Source organism: Mustela erminea, chromosome 3, assembly GCF_009829155.1.
Source record: "Mustela erminea isolate mMusErm1 chromosome 3, mMusErm1.Pri, whole genome shotgun sequence".
Classification (NCBI taxonomy): domain Eukaryota; kingdom Metazoa; phylum Chordata; class Mammalia; order Carnivora; family Mustelidae; genus Mustela; species Mustela erminea.
The window spans coordinates 28,699,394-28,711,788 of NC_045616.1; the positions used below are offsets into that span (position 1 = coordinate 28,699,394).

The 12,395-nt window shown below is 45.7% G+C and overlaps 1 protein-coding gene across 4 annotated transcripts in view; it reads right to left on the reverse strand.

Annotated features, from left to right (window-relative positions):
- ZNF608 (zinc finger protein 608) overlaps positions 1-7,728 on the reverse strand; it is a 113,915-nt gene extending 106,187 nt beyond the window's left edge. For 2 of the 4 annotated variants that reach the window (XM_032335496.1, XM_032335498.1), the window contains exons 1-2: positions 5,007-5,624; positions 2,898-4,002 (exon numbers count right to left, since the gene is read on the reverse strand). In XM_032335496.1, coding sequence (XP_032191387.1) covers positions 2,898-3,809 — 912 coding nt within the window. In that variant the 5' untranslated portion in view covers positions 3,810-4,002; positions 5,007-5,624. Of the gene's footprint in view, positions 1-2,897; positions 4,003-5,006; positions 5,625-7,455 lie in introns of those variants that run through there. The other 2 variants (XM_032335497.1, XM_032335499.1) reach the window with 2 other exon arrangements.
- Positions 7,729-12,395: the final 4,667 nt, after the last annotated feature.

The following is a 12,395-nucleotide window of genomic DNA, read 5'->3' on the forward strand; positions in this document are numbered from 1 at the left end:
ACCAAAAATAGACATTTAAGCATGCTGTGAAAATTAACCGGTGACAGCAAGTCTTGTGAATCTCCTGTGAAACCTTTCAAGGGGGGAAGGGGGGTGGAGGAGACAGAGGAAAAGCTCCGGCACATCAAACCCCCTCCTTGAGTTTTCACGTTTGGCCCCTCGTGAGCCGCACCTGATTGCTGAAAATTAATCATCTTCACTTGTGAGACCCTGACTCGTCACCGGCCCAAGAACATCAAGCAAGGCGGAAATTAAAACATTCAACAAAACGTCAGAAAACCTTTCTCTGAAGATGCCTCAGTGTGGAAATAGGTAAAGCGCGCCCTCCTCATACCTCCTGAAAGGGTAGCCTCCTCTCGTTGGAAAGCAGTCCCTAAACTGAGCTCTTGTTTTCCCAGCCACGAGCTAGTGGAATTAAGAGTGACACCCCCCCACCACCCGGGGTGGCATGTGGGGGGGCAAGGGAGTGCCATCTCCCCGTGGCCAGGAGGCAAGCCTTCTAAAGAGAAGTTAAGAGGTGAAGTGAGGGGAGGTGAGGTGAGGTGGGGGGGTGGGGAGCCTAAGGATCAGCATTCCTGAGCCAACACCCCCCTCCCCCTGCTAGACAGAGAATGGCCAGCGCTGCAGGATTCAAGCCCCTCGGAGCCATCCCCGAAGGGCCCCTGTGCCAACACCAGCGGCCACGGTTGGCGGAGGGCGGTGGGCTGTGTCCTCAACGCGCCGCGCTTTCTCCTCCCCGCCCCCCCTCTCCCCTCCTCCACCCCGGCCCGGCCCCATCGCGACTTGTTTGCTCTTCGTTTATGCAATGCGTATCATCCCATTTATCCTGCTCTGACTGAAGATGAGTCGCACGTAGATGAATAATTTAATTCCTCCATTCTTTCTCCAGTTTCCTCTGTGACTGGAAAGTGAAGAACACAAAAACTGGAGAACCGACACCGTGCTCTAATCTCAGTTGCCATGACAGCAGCCTTTGAGATACTGAAATGTTCCGATTGCCAGCTAAACAAAATTGTTGAATGTGAACATTTGGCTGGAAGATTAAAAGGCTAAGGGGAATGCAAAAGGGCAGTACCTCCCACATTCCAGGCAGCCGTGAATCCAATCAAATGCCTCTGACTCCTTAACCACAGCCATTGTGAGCACTGGATTAGGGCAATTCATCTAGATAGTTAGAGCAGATTAGAAGTGCAATTTGAAGACTATTGGCAACAAAAGTAAATGCCCTACTGTACTAAGTAAGATTTCTGAACGCCTTTTAGCAGAAAATCATGCGCAACTCCACAATGTAATGTTGAGAAGCGAAACCTGGGATTTTTAAAAATGCATTTGGGTTCATTGGTGTAAAAAGCTGTAGGAGCCAAGGTAGAGGAATAAAAGAAGTGTCCGGAGGCTGTCGGTGATTTGGGCATCATTCGCACCTTAATAGACTTTCCACAGCTTCTAAAACCAGAAAATCAGAACCTCTGCCTGTGCTCCCCCTTTAATCTTGAACCCACGGCCACAAAGATGGAGAGGTCTGAAGAGAGAGCAGTGGATAACTGGCCACAGAAATAATCAGCCAAACACATCTGACAGTTCTGTGGACATTGGGAAAAAATCGAATTATTTAATAATATGCTTATTTAATAAGCATATTTCCAACCAACCATGCCAGAAACTACAGGATATGAGTTTTGCTTCTGCGAGGCAGGACCCGCAGATTTAATCTAAAGGTTGATTTCATATAAACATACTCACACCCCCAGCTCACTTCCAAACTGCCCAGTGGACAGAGCCCCTTCCGTCCTGGGACGCTATTCAACGCATGACCGTCAGCAGACCAGTAAGTCACAGGCCTCCAGCACCAAGCGGCACATCCTCCACCTTCTTCCCCCCAAGGAGGGGGCAGTTTTTCAAAAGGCAGTCTCTAACTAGACCTTAAGACAAGGACGAGAGATGGCAGAAAGGGTCCACATGGCTTATATCGAGGATCCCCCATTACTCAAATGGCACACTAAATTCCCATCCCCTCTGGCCCTTGCCCCATTCTCAGGAACACCAATCCGCCCAGTCTGTTTTACTTTTCTTACCAACCTTTTCACTCCCTAGGCAAGCTAGAAATCCAAGGGATAACGCTCTGAAATCTCCAGCTAAGAACTGGGCAAAGGAACCAGCGTAGAGTCCTAGAAACCACCAAAACCGTTCCAGTCTTTCCACACAGTTAAGAAAGCAATGACCCCAGGACGCCAAGGCTGGGGTTTCAATTCAGGACCTGTAAGGGGAACCCATCCAAGGAGGATACCCTTTGACAGAACCATTTTGGAGAAAGTCTGGGGAAAAGAAACAGGTGGAGGGGAGAGTGTAAATGAGAACCCTCGACATAGCCTCTTCCAGGGAGGGAACGTGAACCCTGCACGTAAGGACACATTCATTACCAGAAATACCAGGGCGGGCACATGAAAACCTAAGACAGCTCTCCTTAGGCGAGAAACCAGGACCTGAGTCAAGCCGGTAGAAGAGCAGGTCTGCTATTAAAAGCACACCACCGCCGGCTGACTGGCCAGGAGCCCTGGTGCAGGGCAAAAGGCACTTGGAACACCCAGGCCCTCCCACCTGGGGAACCAAACACTCAGCACCGCCCGCGGCGGTGGCGGCGGTGGCGGCGGCGGCGGCGGCGGCAGAAGCAGCAAGAGCTGAAACACTGCACCCGAGTCAGCCCCCCCACTCCAAATGTCCACGGAAAGGAGGCACACAACAGAAACCTCACAAAGAACCAGGAAGCACGAAGAAGTGGGAGGCACACAGAGGCGCGCGCACACACACACACACACACACACACCCCGCGCCCGACACACACCCACACAAATGCACACAAAGAGGAAAGTGGGAATTCGAGGAAGGCGACTTGATCCTACCTTCTCGGTTTTCAGTTTCTTGATTCGCCTGTGGCTCTCCTCCTCCTCCTCTTCCTTCTTTACCAACACAGAGTTTCCCATGAGCCCTGAATCCGGGGCACTTTTGCTAACTTCCCCAGCAGCCGCGACGCTGCCACTCCCAGCGCCCCCGCAGTGGAAGGGGCTGGCGCCACCTCCATTGCTCTTGGCCCCAAAGCCATAGAGGTGCCCCCCGGAAGGGGCCTGGCTGCCACAGCCATTCTGGTGGCCCTGAAGCAGGTCGTGCTTGTCCTTCCTGGATTTCCCCGCATCCTTATCCCGCTTGGCGCCTCGGCTGCTCTGGCTTTTACCTGGCTTCTCCTCTTTGCTTTTCCCGCAGGAGGCCGCCCCCGCGGGGGCAGCGGAGGGGCCGGTGCCCGCACTACTGCCGTTGGGGTTGCCGCCGCCGCCGCCGCCGCCGCTCACACTTTGACCCAGCGCTGAATTCATGCCAGTTGCCTCTCCAGGGCGCCCTTGGACTTCCTGCCTCTTGCCAGTACCGCTGATCTCGGGAATCCCATACAAGGCAGCAGAAGGCAGAGATTTATTACCATCCTTAGAAGTTTTACTCCTTTTCACTTTTGATTTGCTGGTCTCTTTGTGTGAATTCCCCTGGGGAGCGGAGGGCTGAACAGAAGCAAATTTTAGGCCATCAGCTAAGGCTGCGGTAGCACCGGCCCCACCGGAGGCCAGACCTCCACAATCCTTGGAGTTGCTGCTGCTGGTGGTGTTGGTGGAATTATTCATCTCAAATTTCTGTCTGTCCTTCTCCAAATCAGCGTCCAAATCAATGATTAGATTTCCAACCCCGATTTCCCAATCATCACCACTGTCATAAGTATCAACCGTATTTGGATCCACACCTTTTCCTGCAGCAGAAATGTTCACTGACATCCTGAAGATGGGCTCTCTAGAATAAAAATCCGATGAACTTTCCTTTGGAGATGAGGGGACATTCGTTTAGCTCCGCTGGGCTTTCTCTTAAAAAAAAAAAAAAAAAAAAAAATCTTCTAATCTTCCTCTTCTTTTTCCTGCCCCAGGAATGTGTCCAGAGATTTTACACCCTTCAGTCCAGGTCCACCTTTTCCTGTGAAGGGGGGAAAAGTCGAATATTTCTTGTCTGGGTGTTACCAGAATAAAAAACGATTAACACTGGGGAGTCAGTAAGGGGCACAGGGAAGGATGGACAGGAAGGTGGTTCATATATTGTCTCCACAGTCGGGTTTAAAGGAAAATAACCAAACCCAAAAAACTTACCCACGACAGTAAGAATCTTAACAGTAGCTTAAAAAAAAAAAAATCCCTTTATCAACAACATAAGGATAAGCACTTTTTTAAAGGCATTAAGATATCTTAAAGATCTGTGTCAAGTCCAGGAAGGTTTAAAAAAAAAAAAAGTTTAGGATTTTTTTTCCATACATGTGTTATCTCAACCCTAGAAACACAGCCTAAACACTCAAGACAAGAGAGAGGAACACAGCTTTAAACATCCCCAAACATGTCCTAGATCTTGCAGTTTCAAAGACCAGACCTTGGAAGTTCTCTGAGGCTAGTTTCAGAATGATGTTTCTAAATTATCCGTATTTCTAATTTGATTACTTCTTTTTACAAATCGTCTGGGCAATCTGTTTTTTGTTCCCAGTAAGGAACAGGAAAAACAATGAATAACTACCCCCCTCCCATAAACACATACCCTCTCTCCCCCAACAGTTTATACAATTTTATTTTTGAAATACACACACACACGTCTTTACGAGCATTTCTCTTAGACAGTGCTAAATAAAAGGCTGAGTACCTGCCTTCTGAGGGAAAAAAAAAAATCACATATAAACAATTCTACCGTATTCCTAGGTCACAGACTTGCTCAATCTGTTAAATATGGTGCCACTGACTGTACGGGGAAACTGATTAAGACATGCACTTTAAGTAGTCTGCGCCAAGGTGGCCTCAATGACCGCAAATGAGTGTGTGTTTGACAAAGATCAGTTAAAACGGTTTTTAAAGGGATCAGCCCCTTTTAACAGTTGATTGTCGAGAAAAATAAATAAATATACATACACACACACACACACACACACAGACATTGCTTACCTTTAATCCTTTATCATTTTTTAATTAGGCCAGCAAATCAAAATGCCTTTCCCACTCCACTCGGCAAACAAGCCTGTGCCTCATTTTACTTAAACACCAAATGATCAAGAAGGAAGAAACCAAATAACACATCTCAGCCAGAATAATCACTCGATAACATTATTCCACCTCCCCACCCCCCTTTTGGCAAACGGATCAGGAGTCCTTTTCTCCTTAAAAAAATGTGTCACTGTACAGCTGGAAGATAATGTTTCACATTCACAACAGAAGTACCAAAGGTTTTTTTTCCTCTTAACAAGCATCGAGAATAATAGGTTTAAAAAAAAAAAAAAGAAAAGAAAAAGAAAGAGAGAGAGCTTAGAGAAAAAAGTTTTCCCAACTTCTCATTCCGCCTTCAGTTCCAGACTTCAGAGTCACCGTGATCAGTAAGTAATGATCCCATGTAGCAAACCTACAGGCGTCCGCTAGTAACAAGACAGAATGTGCTAACATCGGGATAAATTAGTGAAAGGGAAGAAAGAATAAGAAGAAACGACTGAAAATCTGGGCTGGATTCCGCCTGTTAGTCGGGAAGTGGCATTTTTCCGCCCGTCCTGACAGATTTGATTTCTTGAACTAACTTAAGAGGAAAGGAGGGGGGAAGACGAGGGGAAGGGGGAGGAGGGGAGAGGACGGGAGAGGAGGGGGGGAGGAGGGGGGAAGAGGGAGGTGGAAAGGGGGAGGAAGAAAGGGTAGGATGAGAAGCCCAGCAAGAGGAGAAAAAGAAAGGTGTGGAGGGGGAGGGGAGCAGATGATTCAGGGAGCTGATAAACCAGTTATAACAGCATTCGCTCGGGGCTGGGGGCGGTGGGCGGTGGGCGGTGGGGTGAGGAAAATAACGGCGTTTAAAATTGGTTCAGTCTTCGAAACCCAAAGGATGTGATGTTTTCCTGTTTTATGTTGTTTTAAGAAAAAGGAACCGAGTTCCTAGTATAGTCCCTGGGGGGGGGGGGGTGGAGAGGGAGGAGAATCCGCTGTCTCTCAAGCCAATCAGTCATGTGGTAATTCGATAATTAGAGTAAAAAAAAAAAATATTTTTTTTTAAGGCGACCTTTTTCAGGACAGTTTTTCCCATTGATAGTCGCAGCAAACGGTGCGTCTCCCTTTTATTTATTTTTCTCTCCTCCTCCTCTCTCGCCCACCCCCTCCTGTGTTTAGTCAGATGGCCCCGGAGCTTGGCTTAGTATTTTTAATTAGCTGGCGTTTGGAAGCTAAAAGCAGTAATGAATTGTTGATGGATTGGAAGTGGAGAGTCGCTTTGCTGGAAATGTCGGGGCTGGGAGAGGGGGATGGGCGAGTTAGCAACAACCAACCATCTAAAAGGAGCGATTTTGTTACAGTGCAAGCCTTTCACATCACGTGAGGATCAAGGGCTCAATTGGTTGTCGTGAGAACAAAAATGGTGACAAGCGTATCAAGAAAATACTGATCTGGTCTTTAAAAAAAAGCTGAAGGTCTCTCCCCTCCCCCTGCATACACTCCCCCCCCCCGCGCCGCCGCCGCCGCCTCCCCGCGCCCCCACCCCCCTGCAGTGGGCGCAGCTACAAGTTATGAATGTGAAACATTTCTCGCAGATCTAGGCTCTCGGAAGTTCGAAGGAGTGAAATGTAATGAGCACAAGAGCAAAGCAGATGTTTTAAAGAAACACCTTATAAACCTTTCCTCAACTTATCTCCAATTTGTCGGCTTTCCCGAGGGGCCAGGGATGGGGACGCCCAGAAGAGGGGGGAGGGCACCTCCAAGCTACTTGGGTTTTAGGGACCCCCTTCTTGTCTTAAACAAAGAAAAACATTTTGCTAGCTCCCAAACCAGGTCCTGTAATAAACACACCATTGTTACTCTATTTGTGGGTTTGTTTGGGTTGGGTGGGGCTCCCCCCCCCCTTAGTGGTGTTTTTGCTGCTTGCTTTTTTCAGGAGGTGGAAAATGGTAATTATAACCATTACATGTAATGGGTGACTATTCCCTTGTTTAATATTAAATTATTGGGCACTAGGATGTGGCAAGAGACAGAAATCGGCTTGTTCTGCCCTTGCCCCCGTTTTCCTGGCTCGGTTTGGAAGAGGGTCTTGCCCAGCTAGGCTAGGAGAGGGAGGGGGCGAGGTGAGCTAGGGAATGGACACTACAGATCAGTATATGTAACTGTGTCACTTTTATTCTCCTTGGGTTACAGCCCAAAAGGTAATTTACTCTAAGTTACCCCGAGTGCCCAGTCAAGCTTAATTTGTGTGAAGAAGTTACAAATGCTTCACCCTCCACTGAATAAAACTCTCCCTTCTTGGGCTGTTTTCTCAATGCAAAAGCCAAACCCTGTAACTAGTTCCTCATTTCAATGCATAAAACTCGCACATTCCCCTGCATGAAGTCCCCGCTAAGTGCTATATAGAGACACACCACGCAACCGTACTTACGGTCTGTATTGGATCGAGTTGACCTTTTCCTTCTAACTGCATTGAATGTGTTTGGTTGCAGCCGCTTTATTTTGGAAATTATAATCTCTTCAACAAATTTATTATTAAAGAAGATGGACCATCAAATGTCACAGACCGTCCTGTGTATTTTTTATAAAAGCAAAAATTAAAATTAAAAAGAAAAGAAAAGAAAAGAAAAATCCCCCTGGTGCACACACACCACAAGCTTGTTCTGCAACACTGAAATCAGGACTGAAACACAACACACACACAGGGGGAGTGGAGCAAAAGGAGCTCTCAGCCTCTATACCTGAAAGGGACTTTTCTTTGTTCCCATTGCCCTTTCGCATCAGGCCAATCAGAGAGCAGCTTTTATGAAACTGGGCTCTCTCATTGGCTAGCTGCTTTCTCTTGGCTACTGTAGGGGGTTGAGATATACACACGTATAAAACACACACTGAGAGCGGGTGGGGGTGCGGTGGGGGGTGGTTGTGGAGACAAAGCGTTTTATTTTCCAACCAGATTGGGGTTGAGGAACCTCCTGCAGTAACGAAGGGGAAAAAAAAAATGGTGCGCCCGTTTCAATGACTACATCATTCACATAAAACACTTATTTATTAAAACAAATCTCAAACAGGCTGCGAGGAAAGGATGTCGGTAAATACAAGTTTGATTGTGTTATCTTGGGGGAAATAATGTATGTGATCGCTCGGTGGCAGAGGGAAGCCAAATGAGCCACTAGCGCGGAGCGAGGAGAAAAGGAGAGGCTGGCTGTGTGGAAATGACTGAGAGCGTTTTTTTGCTGGCTTCCCTTCCTTGTTGCAAGGACTCGGCAGCGCGAACTCCCAAGACCGATTTTCTGTACTGCGGCTTCTGGCTTTCAACCCTCCCCCCACCACTTTGCCCTTCTTCCAATTTTTTTTCCTCCCCCAGTCGTCTCTCTTTTTACTCGCTGATTAAATAAGAAAAATCGATCTGGGGGTAAAGGCGGTGGTGGGGAAACAAGTAACCCTTTTGTTTCCAGTCTTCTGGTCTACAGGCACTCAAGTGTGAAGGCTAGCAACCATTTAACCACCACTACGGGAACGGTTCTTCCCTGGAATTTGGAACAAATCTTTTCCACCTGGTCCGAGGCTGCACCCAAAAAAATATAAAAAATAAAAGAAGGTCCCAGCCAACCATATTGAACACCCCGGGCCAGCCTCATTTTTTACAAAATCGATTTGTGGGAGATAAATATACTAGAAAGAGTAACCCGTTAAACAGTCCCCCAGTGTGCAATTTTAAACAGAAAGATTGTCAGAGTTCCCCTCCCCCCCAATCTTTAACCCTATCTTGGGGAAAGGGAGGTGCAAAGTCCTCTGACTGCCACACTGCTCAATCCACCAGGAATACAGAAATATTTTAGAGTTCATTATAGGGCAGATTCCAAAAACCAAGTTAATGGGACTCTGAGGTCACAGAATAGGAGAGGTTGTATAACCTAAGTTCAGTATTGTACTGTAACAGCAAATATACTTAATGTGTATACATATATAAAGGCTTTAAAGTACCTTTATTTTTAATTTTTCACTGTTACTTGCCATTCCTTTTAGGAGCTATGATGTTGAGATTTTAAAGTTAAAGTGGGATCTGAGTTTCATTGGAAGCATTATGATCCCAAGCATTAAAGAGCCAACACTACTGTAATTTCCACATGACAAGTGTAATGCGGGAATGTGTCTTCACTGAATCGAATGGACATACAAAGTGGATTAGTGCTAGCAAAAGACAGCTTATGATGTAAATGTTCAGGGATGACTTTGTGGGCCAATAAAAATATTTATGTCACATGTTTTAAGTAATGTCTATTGACTCATGTTTGAGCTTTCAGTATGTTTAGTTCTTAAAAAAAAAACAAAACAAAAAACCTCCAATTAGTTGTTTCACTGGCCACGATGAACTAAATTTGATGCTGCCAACAGTAACAAACAGCAGTTCCCACCCTTTCCTGAGGTCTATAAACCAGAGGAATGAAATCTAGAATAGTCCTTGTCTCTCCCTAAATACATCTGCATGTAAATCAACGCTGTACATCAACAAATGAAGGAGTCAATTAACCACCTGATATCCACACATGCTCCATTTTAACTTTGATATTTGTATTGTATTTTTGAGTGTACAGATTTTGGAATTTTTTTTTTAATGTCCCCTTGATAATAACACAGCACCATAAGGTGATTTTAAAAAAACAAACAAACAAACAAAAAAAACCCACTTTTCTTCTTTTGGAAGAGTGGTTCCTCACACCTCCAGATCACTCTTGGGCGCCTCAGGGTCCCCAGGGTATCTACTCCATTTCAGCCTCTGGAACACCATGGCTACCCCATATATTACATCACCCTGGAAAAATCGATCACAGTTCTGATAACAACTGGATTTCAAAAAGCTTAGAAAATGAGATCTGAAGTTGGTGAAGTTGGAAAGGGTAAAAGCACTCCTCCAGCACACTCCCTTGGTAAAAAGCAAATCACATGGCATAGATTTGAGTATGACTAAAACCAAGGCTCAGGCTTCCTAATACTCAAACAATCTGATATAACCCTAACATTAACCCCTAACACTAAATCTTAAACCTTTTTTTTTTTGCTAAGGAAGCCCCACTGGCCATAGAGGCTTAGGCCAAACTCAGTCAACATATTTAACCAAAGCATTTTCCTCCCATTCCAACAGAGCCACACTCCATTGGCACCCCACCCCCATCGCCTGCCCTCCGCATTCTTCCCGAAGATTTGAATCAGCCGGAGTTGTTCTGCTCGCTTTGCGTGTGTTTGTTTTGTTTTGTTTGACAAAGGGGGCCATCAAGAGACATCAGAGGGCTATCAGCTAATTGATGAGGGAAACTAAGATAATTAACTACCAGCTTGAGAAAATCAGAGCTACACCCCTCACGAAATTGGGAAGTTCTTGATTCTGGAGGAGAAAAATGTATTTTTTTTCTCTTCTGGGACAACAGGAACATGCTCGTCTCCCTTCTAATATCCCATGCACAAACTCGGTAATACCAGTTCACTATCGGATAATATGTGCACTTTGTAATGTTACATTTGAGGGCCTGTCTCCTCAGAGATGCGGTAGAGGAGAGGAGCAAGCTGGAAAAGAGTCTAGAAGGAATGGAGCGGATGGAAGCAAGTGAGAGCATAGTGCAAAAGGGGCTGTTAAAGCGTGTTATCCTCCAGTCACCACCACCAACCAGCCCTGCCCTGGACCTTCTGCACTGATCACAGGTGATCAGGAGGTCCTGGCACAGAACTTTCCCACCTTTTTAAGGGCAAAAGAGCCCAAGGCTGAGGAGGCCTGGGGCTTCAAAGGAGTAACAGAGAAAAAACAAAGTCGTCTGTCTTTGGTACCTGTTTCCTCTGAACAGCAGGATATGATCAGGGGGATCAGAAAAAAATTCTGGAGCTGTTGTTTACTCGGAAGGGAGTACGTACCTGGGCCCTGCTTTTCTAAACCCCTGCCAACCGTGACATGTACTCAGGGCCAGGTGGAAAACGTGGAAAGCAAAGTTATTAAAAAATAAATAAATAAAACCTACCTGGAAATGGGCTTAATTTATGGGAAAGGGAACTTAATTTAGGCATAATGAGAAACTCTGTGACTGCCCAAAAGCTTGTGGAAAAAGATTCTTATCTGTTTGAGGCTGTTTATGAACAGACCTGCCTCTAGGTAGTGGGCAGGTGACCTGCCCTGGTTTCTAGGGAATGTGGAGTTGGTGATTTAAACACCTACACAAACACTAGAAGGTCTTCACTCTTTTTACCTCTGGGTAACATCTTAGCTTCCCACTTGCAAAAGGTCTTTTAGAGAAAACCCTTTGTCTGCCTTTTTAGAAATGCTTACTGAATCCAACTCAAGATTCTGTGGAGTATTTTTAACAATATCTGTCTCTAGACAACTGTCACCAAAAAGCAATGAGCGGTATTCTTGGTTAAATAGTTCACATTTTTGCGATATCCTGAAATACTGCCAGACCAAAATAAAGTGACAAGACGCAAATGTCAATTGAAGAGAGAGCACCTGTACACAGAAACACTTCCGGTCCCTTCTAGGGGACAAGGGACAGGGTGGGATGGGTGGGTTGGTGGGATTTATAGGAAAGACACTGATGGTGTTCACCCTGCCCTAGAAGACTTGGAGACATTCTGATACACATTTCGCGAATCGGGACATTTGCACATATTGTGTAACTTTTCAGGTCACTTCTATACACTATCATCTCACCTTCAATTTCAAGTCCTGAGAGTATAATATAACAAAGGGACCGCAGGCTGAAGGGAAAGGGCTGAATGGCTGTCTTCACATTTTGGTGAAACACTGAAATGAAGTAAAGTGAAATTTCCATGCTCTGATTTCAGACTACCCTGAAATTTAATAGTAAAGAAACAGAAGATTAAAGAAGATGCTTCCTTCTAACTGTATGTATATTTTCCCTGTTCCTTCTTCTCCCAATATTCCAACTTTAAAAAAAAGAAAAAGAAAAAAAAAACAGCAAATCTTGTCCCTTTTATGCCCTGCAGTTCTAGAGAAACCAGCAAATATGGCAAAAACAGTGCATTCTTCTAAGGAAAACATTTGTACACTGCTCACATTGAGAGAACGGCAATGTAGGTCAGTGTTAAGTGTCTGAAATCTTACCTCCGCTTGGCGTAGGCCTTTGCGGCATGGGGCACACTATTCTATCTGAACCCGCGCCCAAGCAAGGTCTGCGAATCGGTTAGCAAAGGACCGGCAATTTACATCGCATGTAATGAAACCATTTCTGGAAAGGGATTTTTCTTTTATGCCAGGGGAGACCGGGCACATAAAGGAGATCAAAACACAAGCTACAGTTTTTTAAAACTACTTATTGGAGATTGCTGTTGCTGGTTTTATTACAATATGTATTTTACAGATTTAGG